The sequence below is a fragment of the Pristiophorus japonicus genome, chromosome 20 (assembly GCF_044704955.1).
Source record: "Pristiophorus japonicus isolate sPriJap1 chromosome 20, sPriJap1.hap1, whole genome shotgun sequence".
NCBI lineage: Eukaryota > Metazoa > Chordata > Chondrichthyes > Pristiophoridae > Pristiophorus > Pristiophorus japonicus.
The window spans coordinates 14,694,628-14,710,844 of NC_091996.1; the positions used below are offsets into that span (position 1 = coordinate 14,694,628).

The 16,217-nt window shown below is 42.6% G+C and overlaps 1 protein-coding gene across 1 annotated transcript; it reads right to left on the minus strand.

Moving 5' to 3' along the window:
* Positions 1-617: 617 nt before the first annotated feature.
* LOC139233088 (uncharacterized) lies at positions 618-12,735 on the minus strand. The gene is made up of 7 exons (XM_070863607.1): positions 12,677-12,735; positions 11,206-11,353; positions 10,451-10,575; positions 8,416-8,537; positions 7,277-7,448; positions 7,116-7,189; positions 618-883 (listed from the first exon to the last, which is right to left on the minus strand). Exons 1-7 carry the CDS (start codon positions 12,733-12,735, stop codon positions 618-620), a joined length of 966 nt encoding a protein of 321 aa, XP_070719708.1.
* Between the last annotated feature and the right edge of the window lie 3,482 nt (positions 12,736-16,217).

Genomic DNA, 16,217 nt, shown 5'->3' on the forward strand with positions numbered 1-16,217 from the left:
GAGAAAACAGGTTCGCTGAACTATTTTCATTTTCTGTGAGAATAAAGTGAAATGTTAGATTGAGCGCCTCTGGCTAAATACTTGCACACATCATTGAAGAGATTTGTCTACAAAGGCTGTTAGGGCTGCCATAGCCAGGCACAAAGCACAGCTCTCCTTCAGAAGGGGGACCAGAAACTGCATGGTTTCTGTCCCCGCAATCACATTGTAGATTAACAATTTGTCTTTCATTAACATGATCAAATTATAATTAAGGCTAGTAATTTGGTGCAGCACAAGATCCCTCAACAAATTCCTACACGCAGTTCAATTTTGCACAACGAAAAAGACAAACTTGGGTTTTTTTTTTTTTTAAATAGCATCTTTTACATCAAGCTAATTCAGTTGGTTAATTAAGTACTTAAAATAATCACTGAAAAGCAACTAGCTTGAACAGTGTCCCACACACTAAGTTAATTGGTTTAAGTGGTGTTAGTTAAATGTTGGCAAAGGCACCGGGAAAATTCCCTGGCATTACTTGACCAGTATTTTCACTGCCACTTGGGCATCAGCAGCAAATACCACACTTATCCCCAAATTAGAAGTAGGCCACTGAAAATGGTCAGGGTTTAAATGTGTTACAAGCTTAAAAAGATTAAGTCTACCATAGTCATTTCTTCCTCGGCACAGAGGTCATCTGTTGTCCCCGGCAACTCCACTTCTGGCGAGTTCTCTGCTGTCACTTGCCGATCTAAATCCAGGACAGGGAATGAGGAATTTTCCAATTGTGGTTTCACATCTGAAGCCAAAGTCTGACTTTTGTTCATTGAAGTATCTGGATCCAGAGTTGATGCAGGAATTTCCAAGCTTTTGGCAGCTTGGGAGGTGGTGGTATCGTTATAGCCTGTAATGGTACAATATAGCATGGTCAGAGCACATTTCCCATCCGACAACCTGAATTCAAAGACCACCACAGATGATGGGATGGGGAATACCTAATCTGTTAGTTCATGGTCCAAATCACCAATTTACCAAGGAATATTACTAGTGATTTTAAAAAAAAAATCATGAGCAAGAGTGTGGTGAGTAGACAAGAAACACCCATTTATTTAACAGTTATACAACTTGTTTTGAAATGGGCATCCGCAGCTCATACAGGCAACAACTGTACTATTAATGGGTGATGATCATTGAATGTGGCAACTTGGACAGGGAGTTAGCCAAAGGACAAAGTTGCAGATTAGACGTAGTCAACAGTGGTGTTTTGACCCTCACACAAAATATATCTATACAGAGGCACAATATTTTGTTTTAAAAGTGCAGTCAAAAATAGGAACCATGGTCAACTACAAGTCAAATTCAGGAGGACAAACACATCAGGTTGATTTGGGATGAAATTTAATGCAGAGAAGAAAGGTAATAGGTGCTCAGATATAAAGCTAGTGGATAAGTGAGTTAGTTGGCCGTTTAAAATATGGTCAGTTCTGTACAGCAAAGGAAGAATGTCAAGGCCATGGAGGAGAGAGATTTACTCAGATACTAGGAGTGAAGGACTTCAGTTATGAGGCAAGACAAGAACTGGGGCTTTTCACTAGAACAGAAGAGTACAACGATTGAGGGTTTTTTTGGTAACTATAGGGCATAGATTTATGAAAAGATGTTTTTCAAAAAATAAAATGCACAAGATTATCTGTATAACCATCTAGCAAACAGACATCAGAATAGCAAGATCCTACTGGACCAGCTTCTGGCTGAGGAAGACACATCCCAAGTGGATGAAGAAAAGCCCCTTGACTTCAAAAATGAATTGAGACAAAGTTCCACATTAGTTAAGCTCAAAGCGGAGGGGATTCTGGGTCAAGCTGTGTAATGGGACAGGAATAATAAATGATCTCCAAGTAAAAGATCCTCTCGGAATGAGTGATCACAGTATGGTTGAATTTGTAACAGATTGAGGGTGAGGAAGTAGTGTCTCAAACGAGCGTACTATGCTTAAACAAAGGGGACTACAGTGGGATGAGGGCAGAGTTGGCTAAAGTAAAGTAGACTAAACGGTGGCACAATTGAGGAACAGTGGAAGACTTTTGGAGTTCTTTCACAGTGCTCAACAAAAATATATTCCAATGAAAAAGGGCGGTAAGAGAAGGGATAACTAGCTGTGGATAACCAAGGAAATAAAGGAGTATCAAATTAAAAACCAATGCGTATAAGGTGGCCACGGTTAGTGGGAAACTAGAAGATTGGGAAAATTTTAAACGACAGCAAAGAATGACTAAGAAAGCAATAAAGAAAGGAAAGTTGGATTACGAAAGTAAACTTGCGCAAAACATAAGATAGTAAAAGCTTTTACCGATATATAAAACGGAAAAGAAAGTGACTAAAGTAAATGTTGGTCCCTTAGAAGATGAGAAGGGGGATTTAATAATGGGAAATGTGGAAATGGCTGAGACCTTAAACAATTATTTTGCTTTGGTCTTCAGTGGAAGACACAAACCATGCCAAAAATTGCTGGTCACAGGAATGTGGGAAGGGAGTACCTTGAGATTATCACTAGGAGGGGGGGGGGGGGGGGGTAGTGCTGGACAGGTTAATGGGATTCAAGGTAGACAAGTCCCCTGGTCCTGATGAAATGCATCCCAGGGTATTAAAAGAGATGGCGGAAGTTATAACAGATGCATTTGTTATAATCTACCAAAATTCTCTGGACTCTGGGGAGGTACCAGCAGATTGGAAAGCAGCTAATGTAATGACTCTTTAAAAAAGGGGGCAGACAAAAGGCAGGTAACTATAGGCCGGTTAGTTTAACATCTGTAGTGGGGAAAATGCTTGAAGCTATCATTAAGGAAGAAATAGCGGGACATCTAGATAGGAATAGTGCAATCAAGCAGACGCAGCATGGATTCATGAAGGGGAAATCATGTTTAACTAATTTACTGGAATTCTTTGAGGATATAACGAGAATGGTGGATAGAAGTGTACCGATGGATGTGGTGTATTTAGATTTCCAAAAGGCATTCGATAAGGTGCCACACAAAAGGTTACTGCAGAAGATAAAGGTACGCGGAGTCAGAGGAAATGTATTAGCATGGATAGAGAATTGGCTGGCTAACAGAAAGCAGAGAGTCGGGATAAATGGGTCCTTTTCAGGTTGGAAATCTGTGGTTAGTGGTGTGCCACAGGGAATGGTGCTGGGACCACAACTGTTTACAATATACATGGGTGACATGGAAGAGGGGACAGAGTGTAGTGTAACAAAATTTGCAGACGACAAAGATTAGTGGGTTGTGTAGAGGACAGAGAGGCTGCAAAGAAATTTAGATAGGTTAAGCGAATGGGCTAAGGTTTGGCAGATGGAATACAATGTCGGAAAATGTGAGGTCATCCACCTTGGAAAAAAAAAAATAATAAAAGGGAATATTATTTGAATGGGGAGAAATTACAACATGCTGCGGTGCAGAGGGGCCTGGGGATCCTTGTGCATGAATCCCAAAAAGTTAGTTTGCAGGTAATCAGGAAGGCGAATGGAATGTTGGCCTTCATTGCGAGAGGGATGGAGTACAAAAGCAGGGAGGTCCAGCTGCAACTGTACAGGGTATTGGTGAGGCCGCACCTGGAGTACTGCATGCAGTTTTGGTCACCTTACTTAAGGATACACTAGCTTTGGAGGGGGTGACCTTATGATGATAGATTGAGTAAACTGGGTCTTTACTCGTTGGGAGGATGAGGGGGTGATCTTATAGAAACATTTAAAATAATGAAAAGGATAGACAAGATAGAGGCAGAGAGGTTGTTTCCACTGGTCGGGGAGACTAGAACTAGGGGGCACAGCCTCAAAATACAGGGGAGCCAATTTAAAACCGAGTTGAGAAGGAATTTTTTCTCCCAGACAGTTGTGAATCTGTGGAATTCTCTGCCCAGGGAAGCAGTTGAGGCTAGCTCATTGAATGTATTCAAATCACAGATAGATTTTTAAATAAGGGAATTAAGGGTTATGGGGAGCGGGCAGGTAAGTGGAGCTGAGTCCACGGCCAGATCAGCCATGATCTTGTTGAGTGGCGGAGCAGGCTCGAGGGGCTAGATGGCCTACTCCTGTTCCTAATCCTTATGTTCTTATAAGCCTTCAGAATGGATGAGAGATTAGCTAAAGAGTAGAAATTAGATATTTTGCTACAAAACAAGTCATTGTTTCTAATATACAGCAAGTTGGATTCAGAAATTTGATGCCAATTGATCATTTGGTATTTGTAGACAATTGCAACTTACATTTATACTTGGGTGAATTTTGAGGAGACAGCTCAGAAATTAGAAAATAAGTTACTCAAATATACAAGTGGATATTACAATGGTAGATTGTTTTAAATGTGGACACGTGAAGTACTGCACATAGAAAGCACCCATAATCACAAATGGTGTTATCATAGGCAGTCCCTTGAAACTAGAGGAAGACTTGCTTCCACTCAGTTCTCAGGTGGCATTACAGTCCATCACAGGTGGGACAGACAGTGGTTGAAGGAATGGGTGGGTGGGGAGTCTGGTTTGTTACATGCTCCTTCTGCGCTTGGTTTCTGCATGCTCAACGACGAGACTCTGCTCTTGGCCCTCCCAGATGCTCTTCCTCCATTTCGGGTGGTCTTGGGCCAGGGATTTCTAGGTGCTGATGGGGGATGTTGCACTATGAGGCTTTGAGGGTGTCCTTGAAACATTTCCTCTGCCTACCCGGTGCTCACTTGCCGTGTAAGAGTTCAAAGTAGAGCGCTTGCTTTGGGAGTTTCGCGTCAGGCATGCAGATGACCGTGGTCCACCCACTGGAGCTGGCAGAGTGTGGTCAGTGCTTTGATGTTGAAATAGCAAAGGAAGAACTCGAGACTCAAGGCTGAGATGTGACACTCAAGATGTCCCAAGAACTGGTGAACAAAGTCAATAGAATATTCAATTATAGTCAAAGCGGTAGAATTCAAGAGTAATTCGAGAGTAATTCATGCTTAATCTGCAGTGGTGCCCAGTTCTCTAGGACACAGAACTAGGAACAAGAGTTCCCTTCAAGCCTGCTCTGCCATTCAATATCATGGCTGATCTACCTCAACGCCACTTTCCCCATAATGCTAGATTCCCCTAGTGTCCAAAAATCCATCGATCTCTGTCTTGAGTACACTCAATGACTGTTCTCTATCCGAGAGCTGTGGATGTTCTTAAGATTCACAATGCTTTGAATGAAGACATTTCACATCAGTCCTAAATGGACAGCCATTTATTTGGAGACTGTCATCCCTAGTTCTAGACTTCCCAGTTAGGGGAAACATCCTCCCTGCATGTACCCAGTCAAGCCACTTAAAAGTTTAATGAGTTTATAAGACTCTCTGAAACATAATATAGGTCTGCTCAACTCAATCTCATTAAGACAATTTCCTCATCCCAGCAATCAGTCTAATGAGTCTTTGTTGCACTCCCTCTAAAGCAAGTATATCCTTCCATAGGCGAGACCAAAACTGGACACAGTACTCCAGGGTTTGGTTTCACCAAGGCCCTATACAATAGTAAGATTTTTGTACTCCAATCCCTTTGCAATAAACACCACATACCATTTGCTTTTCTACTTGCTTGCTGTACCTGTATGTTTACTTTGCAATTCATGCACAAGGACATCCATGTCCATTTGAAAAGCAACATTTCCCAGTCTCACCATGTAAAAAAATAATTCTGCTTCACTATTTATCCTAACAAAGTGGATAACTTCCCATATTCCATCTGCCACATCCTTGCCCAGTCACTTAAACTTGTTGAAATTCCTTTGCAGGCTCCTTGCGCCCTCCTCACAGCTTACTTTCCCACCTTGCTGTGTATCGTCAGCAGGGCGGATGCAGTGCAAAGAGCCACCGGGCTGGCCACTAGTGTTAGGTGTCAGTTACACAGAAAGACAGGAGAAATTTAGATTGTTCAGCTTCGAAAAGAAGCAACAAGGAAGTGATCGTAACCGTAACCGCACACACAGCAGACAAAGGTCTTGTAGGTAGAGCAGTGGTGGGGAGCAAAACGTTATTAAAAAGATTGTATGGCATGGTGCAGTGGGGCAAGAAACTCGACTCTTTCTTGAAGGTTGAAGGACAGATCAGATGGCCTTTCACATCCATGCAACTAGACAGCTCCCTGCCAGAAATCACCACAACCATTGCTCAGCACCCACATTTCAGCAGAGTGCAAGGGAACTGAACAGAATTCAGACTTGTACCCACTCGCAAAACATAGTGCCACTCATCACAGGTCAAAGTGGAGGGAGAAATTCTTTAATTGCTCTAATATGGAGCAGTAGGTACACACATGCCAAAATTCACTGCTACAATTGGTTCTCCCCTTCCACCACGAAAGAAAAAGGGTCAACTTAGGAACAGGGGTAGGCCATTCAACCACTCGAGCCTGCTCCGCCACTCAGATCATGGCTGATCTGTGATCTAATTCCATATACCCATATCCCCCAATACCTTTGGTCAACAGAAAGCTATCAATCTCTGATTTATAATGAACAATTGATCTAGCATCAACTGTCGTTTGCAGAAGAGTTCCAAACTTTCACCACCCTGTGTGTGTCGAAGTATTTCCCCAATTTCATTCCTGAAGGTCTGGCTCTCATTTTTTTACGACTATTTTAAACGGGGTGCAAGTAGAGAAACCTGGGGATGTTTGTGCTCAAATTTTTGCAGATGGCAGTTTTAAAAAAATTAGGGCACAGATTCAAGGTGACTGGCAAAACAACTGGAGGCAATAGGAGGAAAACTTTTTCTTCAACGCAGCGAGTGATTAGGATTTGGAATGCACTGCTTGATGGGTAGGATACCAATTCAATACTAGCTTTCGAAAGAAAATTGGATAACTATGAAGAAAATAATTGCAGGGATACGGAGACTGAGTGAGTGGGACAAACAGGCTACAAGACAGAGCAGGAAGGCTAGACAAGCATGCGATGGAGAAGGAAGAGGGCAATACTGATAGATTTAGATGAGGAAAGGAGAGAGGAGGCTCAAGTGGAGCATAAACACTGGCATGGATTGGTTGGGCCGAAAGGCCTGTTTGTGCCGTAAATTCTATAAAATTAGCAATTAAAAGCGAGGGGGGTTGAATTTTACAGCATCTTATAACCTTACCTTGCACATCATTCCATTGATCTGGGATGCTGAAGGACAGATTATCTGGTGGAATTGTACTTCCCCCTGGAAAACTGAGATTATAACAGAAATTAAACCCTGAAGTTGCAACACTTAGCTTTTTTTTTCCCCCCCTCTAAAGTTGTGGTGAAGACACAAACCCATTTTGTTGAAGTGGAGTAAGAGTTTGAGGACTTGTGGTCAGAAGATTTTGCAGTTGCTGGTCTGTCCATCCATTGCGGGGAGTTGCAAACCACTTGGCAGGCAGATAGCCGGTTGGAGATGGCACGTGCTGATCAGAAGAGCCAGTGACTGGCATTATTGTGGGCTTCCCTACAACAGAGATTGATCAGCTTACTTTCACCATACCAATACAAAGACAGACCAAAATACAAGTGTTTATGCCAGCTATGGCTCAGTGGATAGCACACACCTCCAAGTCAGAAGGTTAAGACCCACACTGGGTACTTGAACACAAATCTAGGCTGACACTCCAGTGCAGTGCTCTCAGCACTGCACGAGATGCCATCTTTCAGATAAGACGTTAAACCGAGGCCCCGTCTGCTTGCTCAGGTGGGCGTAAAAGATCCCATGGCACTATTTCGAAGAGGAGCAGGGGAGTTATCCCCGGTGTCCTGGCCAATATTTATCCCTCAATCAACATAACCAAAACAAAAACATTATCTGGTAACTATCACATTGCTGTTTGTGGGAGCTTGCTGTGTGCAAATTGGCTGCCATCTTTCCCACATTGCATTACAACAGCGATTACACTTCAAAAGTACTTAATTGGCTGTAAAGCGCTTGGAGATGTCCAGTGGTGGTGAAAGGCACTATATAAATGCACGTCTTTCTTTCCTCATTACTAGTCTATGCATGGACAGTTCACTTGAGCTACACACTGCAAGAGGTCAGTATTACATACCAGTTCTAAATTAAACTGAGTCAGTTTCCAACCATTTCACGTCAATATGTTATTTCCAGAGATTAAAATCAGATGCTTAATCCTCTTGCTCCACATGGTCAGGTTAATAGAATCCTGTGTTATAGATGAGGAGCATGATCCCTTTCTCACTATCCAAGTGTTGGTCTTTCATGCATAGACCTTTTTAAAAAGAGATATACTTCCTACCCTGAATACAGATCCGCCCACAATCTCCAGGAGCCGTGCCTTGGTTCAAAAGAACTGGAGTTCATTTCTGGCCTGGCACTTGGCTTAGTTTGGTTTAGCACTAAAAAGAACGTGATGGTAGTTTATCCCCTCCCAACCCCCGAGCTTTTATTAACTGGCAAAGCTAACCGGAGATGAAAGGGATGTTCAGATGTGGCAAGTGTTGGGAGATGCCCACATTTTCAGCCAAGGCTTGCAATTTGTTCTTTGCAGCTAGCCTTGTGTAGTACGTTCTCATTGGCTCTTTTTTCCTGTTGAAAAGGAATAGAATTGTAAGTATGGAAACATTGTTCACAGCAGCACATCAAGAGAAGACTCCGGGAGCGAAGAATCAGGACAAGCACTGGACAACAGGACGCTGCCAACTCCTTAACTATTTAAGAGTTGTCATCGTGCATGTAAACCAGGGTACATTCAATAAGTAAACACGCAAGAGTCAACAGCAACTTACATTTATGTCCTTCAGCATCCCAGATCAATGGAATGACAAGCAAGGTAAGGTTATATGATGCTGTAAAATTCAATCTCCCTCACTTTTAATTGGTCATTTTACAGCACAAACAGGCCATTCGGCCCAACCAGTCCATGCCAGCATTTATGCTCCATTCAAACCTCCTCCAGTCTTTCCTCATCTAGGGCAATGGGCTAACCAAGACTCCGATCTCTCTAGCCACCAACATTTACTCTCTGGTGTCTCGTAGATCAGTGTGTCAGGATGTTTGGCTTTTCCTCCTCTTCCTTCCCTCCCTCAGCCGCCTAGGGACTAACAGTCACATGGTTCCTTCCAATATTGACAGCATATCTTCACCTGGCATCAGATGAGAAATTGGCAATGCTTAACCCTTGGAGTTGCTATACAAAGCTGGGATTCCACAGCAACAGTGACATGTGTAGACTGAGTGGCAGAAGGCACGTGACATCTAACAAATTTCATGTAGCATGTCAGGCATGCAGGAGTGCAAAGATTGTGAAAATGCTGGTTCCCGAGCAGATCTGAATGACACATCATTTGTCCTACTTAAGAAGTGTATAGGCCGATCACCATTTGTTGCATTATTCATATACTGCATGAAGACCTGTACAAGCACTGGATAACAGGGCATCAACTCCTCAACTGCTTGGGAGTTTTGTCAGTTATGCATATAAACCAGGGTACATCCAACAATAAGTGTAAACACGCAATAAAACTTTTATTTATATAGCGCCTTTAACAAAGTGAAACATCCCCAGGCACTTCACAGAAGTGTTGGAGATTTATTTATCTTTTTTTTTAAAATTGAAACTGAACCACACAAGTAGAAATTAGCACAGGCAACCAAAACCTTGGCCAGAGGGTCGGTTTTAAGGAGGGTCTTGGAGGATAGAGAGGCAGGGAGTTCCAGAGCTTGGGGCCTAGGCAACAGAAGGCATAGCCACCGATGGTTGAGCGATTATAAAATCAAGGATGTTCAAGAGGGCAGAATTAAAGCACAGATATCTCGGGGGTGGGGGGTGGGCTGGAGGAGATTAGAGATGGGGGGGGGGGCAAGGCCATGGAGGGATTTCAAAATATGAAAATTTTGAAATCGGAATTATTGCTTCTGTAGGCAGAGCCACTGTTGGTCAGCAAGCACAGGGGTGATGGGTGAGCGGGACTCGGAGAGTTAGGACACAGGCAGCAGAGTTTGGGATCATCTCTAGTTTACGTAGGGTAGAATGAGAGAGGCCAGCCAGGAGTATGTTGGAATAGTCAAGTCTAGAGCTAACACAGGCATGGATGAGGGCTTCAGCAATGGATGAGCTGAGGCAGGGGCAGAGACAGGCGATGTTATGGAGGTGGAAATAGGCAATCTTGGTTATGCTGCAGATGTGGTCAAAAGCTCATTTCAGGGTCAAATATGACAAAGCACTTCATGACATACCCAACATCCCACTTCTGAGGGAGACCAGCAACTCATTCCCACAGCCCAGCCACTGGATTGTTATGACTTGTATAAAACACACTGGGTAACCAGTGGCAATTTGCAGCACCTCCTCCACAAAAGAGGAAGACAAGAGAGGAGTTATATACCCAACCCAGACCATCCACTGTTCCTGGGAGTAGGATCAACAGTGGACAAAGGCATCTCAGAGAGACAGTGGAAACTGAACACCAGTGCTGTTTAACAATTATACAAACCCTTACCTGTACATTCTTCTTCTCCCCCTTGGCCTCTCATCTCTCTCCTGTGCAGTACATGGTTTTGCTGGTTCTGTCTTTGTGGTGGGTTTTTGCCATTTTTCATATAGTCCCTCAGGTGCCGATAAAGTCTGAATAAAAAGCAGTTTCAGACCATGAAAGGAGACAACTCCCTTTTTAAAAAAAAAACATTTGTATTTTACGTACTTCACAAGACTGGTCACCCATTATAGGTCAGTTAAGAGTAAAGAAATTAAGTTCTATCTGAAAAATTTAAGTTTGAAGGAAAGAAAGACTTGCATTTATATAGTGCCTTTCACGACCACCAGATGTCAGTGCTTTACAGCTAATGAAATACTTTGCGTGTAGTGACATGTGGGAAACACATCAGCCAATTATGTGTAGAGTAAGCTCCCATATAATGACCAGATAATCTGTTTTAGTGATGTTGATCGAGGGATAAATATTGGCCAGGATACTGGAGATAACTTCTTCAAAATAGTGCCCTGGGATCATTTATATCCACTTGAGAGCAGATGGGACCTTGGTTTAATGTCTCATCCGAAAGACGGCACCTCAGACAGTGCAGTGCTCCCTCAGCACTGCACTGGGAGAGTCAGCCTAGATTTATGTGCTCAAGGGACTTGAACCCACAACCTTCTGACTCAGAGGCGAGTGTGCAACCCACTGAGCAACAGATGACACCAAGCTAAAAAGAGGATAACATATACAGGAGAAAAATCTTGGGGTAGTCTACTCACTCTAAATCGTTCCTGCGGTGGGACAAGAGCTTGGACAAGCTCCAGGTATTTCACAGTCATCTCCAAGACCGACGCCACATCATTCCTTCGACCTTCAAATCTAGGCAGCAGATCCCGAAGCTGATCACAGCTGATTTTAATCCGTTTCCTGACAGATTAAAATGAAATGAGTGACAGCTTTCGCAAAAGCCATGAACCCAGACAGACAGGCTTCCAAATAGGCAACTGTATTTAGCCTTTCTTCCAGCATTCATCATTTAAAACATTTTTTTTTTATCTATTGACAGATTAAGCAAATGGGAAAAACTGTGGCAAATGGATTGCAATGTAGGCAAATGTGAGCTCATCCATTTGGGATCTAAAAATAGAACAGGGTACGTACTTAATGGCAAAAAGCTAAAAATAGTAGATGGCCAGAGAGTCTTGGGGTTCAGTTACGTCAATCATGATCAGGTAGAGAAAATAATTTAGAAGGCTAATGGAATGCTGGCCTTTATATCGAGTGTACTAGAGTACAGGGGGGCCGAAGTTATGCTGCAGCTGTACAAAGCCCTGGTTAGACCACACCTGGAGCACTGTGAGCAGTACTGGGCACCACGCCTTAGGATGGATATATTGGCCTTGGAGGGAGTGCAGCATAAGTTTACCAGCATGATACCTGGACTTCAAGGGTTAAGTTACGAAGAGAGATTACACAAAGTAGTGTTGCATTCTCTAGAATTTAGATGGTTAAAGGGTGATCTGAGCTCAGTTTTCAGGACATTAAAGGGAGCAGATAGGGTAGATAGAAAGAAACTATTTGCACTGGCTGGGGATTCTAGGACTAAGGAAGCAGGGTCTAAAAATTAGAGTCAGACAGAGTGAAATTAGGAAACACTTTTATGAAGAAAGGATGGTAGAAGTTTGGAACTCTCTTCTGCAAATGGCAATTGATGCTAGATTAATTGTTAATTTTAAAATTGGCAATTGATAGATTAGTGTTAACCTGAAGGTATTAAGGGATATGGGCCAAAGGCAGGTATATGAAGTTAGATCGCAGATCAGCCATGATCTCATCGCATGGCAGAACAAGCTTGAAGCGTTAAACCGAGGCCCCGTCTGCCCTCAAGTGGACACAAAAGATCCCAACGGCACTATTTCAAAGAGCAGGGGAGTTATCCCTGGTGTCGTGGCTAATATTTATCCCTCAATCAACATTTAAAAAAAGCAGATTATCTGGCCATTACCAGATTGCTGTGTATGGGAGCTTGCTTGTGCGCTAATTGGCTGCTGCATTTCCCATATTACAACACGACTACACTCCAAAAAAAGTACTTAAAGTGCATTACAGCCAATTGAGACATCTGGTGGTCATGAAAAGCAAGTTTTTTTCAATTATAAATGTGGACACAAGATTTTTTTTTAAATGGCAAAGGTGGACATGAAACATGGTCTAATCTTAAAAAAAACATGAAATATATTAGACTTTTACCTCCTGTCTCGCTCTTTGATCACATTTATCTTGTCGACCTGGGCTTCTGCTTTAGCCATTGCTTCTTGATGTTCCTGCAACATCTGCTTCTGGAAGTCATCAAGTTTGTCCTCGCTCTCCTCTTCCTCCTTCCCAGAATCACTGCTGGACCAAGAAGTGAATGGAGAAGCAGGTGAGCAGCCTTTGAACACCACGGAATTAAGGCCGTGCTGGATTCCTGGCAACTTGGTCTGGTGCAATGGGATCAATTAGCAACCAAGCAATTACTGGAAACTTCATCACTGAAATCAGACCCCTGAAGGTAGCAGGGCAGGTAGATAAGGTGGTTAAGACATACGGAATAATTGACTATTAGCCGAGGTTATGCCTGAACTGTATAAAACAGCAGTTAGGCTGCAGCTAGAGTACTGCATGCAGTTCTGGTCACCACATTACAGCAAAGATGTGATTGCACTAGAGAGGGTACAGCAGAGATTTACGAGGATGTTGCCTGGACTGGAGAATTTTAGCCAAGAGGTAAGATTGGATAGGCTGGGTTTGTTTTCTTTGGTACAGAGGAAGTGGAGGGGAGACCTTATTGACGTGTATGAAATTATGAGGAGCCTAGATAGAATGAATATGAAGGACTTCGTTCCCTCAGCAGAGGGGTCAACAGAGTATAGATTTGAAGTAATTGATAGGGAGGTTGAGGGGATTTTATTTCCACCCAGAGGGTGGTGGGGGTCTGGAACTCACTGCCTGAAAGGGTGGTAGAGGCAGAAACCCTCACCACATTAAAAAAAATACCTGGATATGTACTTGAAGTGCCGTAACCTACAAGGCTATGGACCAAGAGCAGGAAAGTGGGATTAAGCTAGATAGCTCTATCGGCTGGAGTGGACACGATCGGCTGAAATGGCTTCCTTCCGTGCTGTAAATTTCTATGATTGCATGAACAGTTCCGAGATAGCATGTAGAAGACAGGATGAAGAGATCTTCTAATTGGAGAAAGTATAATCACTTACTTTGCTCAATAATTTTTTTTAAATAAGCAGTTTAAACATTAGCTTTGATCTGGTACCAATATTGTGCCCCTTCAGGACCAAAGCCAATATTACACTTCTCTCGTCACATGTTAAGAAGCCAGAATGTAATGGGTGGGAGGGAGAAAAGGAGAATGAGACCAAAGGTCACATGTATAAGCTACACAAGGGTAGGATTAAATGTGACAACAGTGGTTCTTTTCCCAGAGGATAGTAGACCTATGGAACAAGTTACTGGCTCACATGATGAGTGCAAACCCTTTGCACGCCTTGGGGAGCGCTGGACCAGTCCCTGATGTGGGAACGTCCCGTCTTTATAAAGTGGTGCGTACGTGGTCTCCTGGACTAGTTAGAATGCCTGGATGGGGGGTGGGGTCAGCAAGGAATTTCCCACTTTGGAAACCACAAGAATTTGAATCATGTAAACCTGCTCCTCTCACCCATTATCAGATCACCATCTCCAACCAATACCCTGCCATTAGATTGATCACAGGAAGAATAATGCCCTAAATATTCTGATGGGGATCATGAAGGTATCAGAGCTCAGTTAGAGACGATGAGGGAAAATAATATTCACAATGAGGTTCCATAAAGATAGAATGGACAAAAGATTCCAGTTTAACTACACACCCCATTGGCAGCATTATACAGGTGAATGTTACATTTTTCCATTTATTGTGTAGACAGTCCATCAGGGCATGTTAGTACAGGTGTCCTTGCACATTATCCCTCCCCACCACACACGTCAAAAGCACAAGTTCACATCTTGTACTAAAAGACAGTGGAGAAAAAGGAACATATTGGAATACAAATTTGCTGACATCTTTATTTCAGCATGCTTCAACTGGCACGGTCATTAACAAATACATCTGCATGCCAGAGTCATGGTTCAGTTTTTAAATTCAACTATTCTTGCCTGTAGAAAGATTTTGGAGAAGTAGTAATATTTAAGGTTAGGTTAAAAGCACATGTACACACAGGCTTAACCAAAAAAAAACAACACACCATGACTAAAGGTGATAATATGAAACATTAGTGAAGTTGCTTTACTGCAAATCAATAATCAATTAGTCAACCTGAGTAATTAATCAACATTTCACACCTATTACATTGGAAAGTCTTTGATCCCAGATTCGCAGCAGAAGTTTTCTGGCACAGGCCCTCCTCCCCAATTAGAAGGGAACAACAACAATTTATATAGCGCTTTTAACTTTGTGAAACAGCCCAAGGCACGTCACAGGAGTATTAGGAGAGAAACAAATTTACACCGAGCCACATAAATATAAATTAGTGCAGGTGGCTTGGTCACAGTAGGTTTTAAGGACCTGTCTTGGAGGAAAGAGGGGTAGAGAGGCAGAAAGGTTTAGGGAGGGAGTTCCAGAGCTTGGGGCCCAGGCAGCTGAAGGCACAGCCACCAATGGTTAAGCGATAATAAATCGATAGGGAGCGGGATTGCAGAGATAGGGAGGGGGATTGCGAAATCAGATGATAACTTATTTATCTCGCACCGTGAACATATTAAAATGTTCCAAGGCACTTCACAATACGTTAGATATTGACCATTGAGGGAGAGAGAAAAAGCACGAGAAGGAAGTGTAAAAAAAGAGATTAAAGGCTCAGATCCAAAGGGTAGGGAGATTAAAAAAAACAAAAAGAGTCAGCAATACAAAAGCAAAATACTGCAGATACTGGAATCTGAAATAAAAACAGAAAATGCTGTAAATCTCAGCACATTAGGCAGTGTCTGGAGAGAGAGAGAGAGAGAGAGAGAGAGAGAGAGAAAAAGAAACAGAGTTAACATTTCAGGTCGATGACCCTTCATCAGAACTGGAGAGTGTTCGAGATGTAACAAATTCTTAAGGAAGTGCAGGGGCAGGGGAGGAAAGAACAGAGTCTGTGATAGGGTGGAAAGCAGGAGAGATTTGAGATTCCTGCCTTTTTTTTTAATTCATTTCATATTTATTTATTATATTATATAAAAAGGCAGTCATGTTTTCCCAAACACAAAGCTGGTAGGGCAAGCTTTCATCAGAAGCTTAGGATGCATAGTTTGAAGTTACTTTGTTTAAGTCAAGCAAATGCTTTACTGATATGAGGGGAGACTTGTAGCATACTCAAGTTGTGCTGATTGAAATAAAGCAGCGTCGCTATTTGTATCTGGACTTGTCTTAAGTGTTTTTTCCACAAGGCATATGCAAAAGAACATAACATAACTAGGAGCAGGAGTAGGCCATTTGGCCAGTCAAGCCTGCTCCACCATTTAAGATCATGGACTCAACTCCACTTCCCCACCCACTCCCCATAACTATTTTTTAAAAAACGAACAAATGTACTGTTCCGATCACAGGAGGCTCCTGTTATTACACCCCAAGTTAGACCATAGCATGGTTAGATATTAGACAGTACAGGCACTCAAACTTTATATGCAAATAACCAGCATTGCAGTAGCCAAGACTACATTACCATGATGGTGCTCCCAAAATTACAAAGCTCATCGAGCAGGTAATCCCTCCCCATCC

Bases quoted from the DNA above. Each gene is read 5' to 3' on its own strand.
- LOC139233088 (XM_070863607.1), bottom strand. From the start codon at position 12,735: ATGGCTAAAGCAGAAGCCCAGGTCGACAAGATAAATGTGATCAAAGAG. The intron at 11,354-12,676 runs GTAAAAGTCTAA...TTAATCTGTCAG, and splicing joins ATCAAAGAGCGAGACAGGAG to GAAACGGATTAAAATCAGCT. The intron at 7,190-7,276 runs GTTTGTGTCTTC...TTATAATCTCAG, and splicing joins ACTCCACTTCAACAAAATGG to TTTTCCAGGGGGAAGTACAA.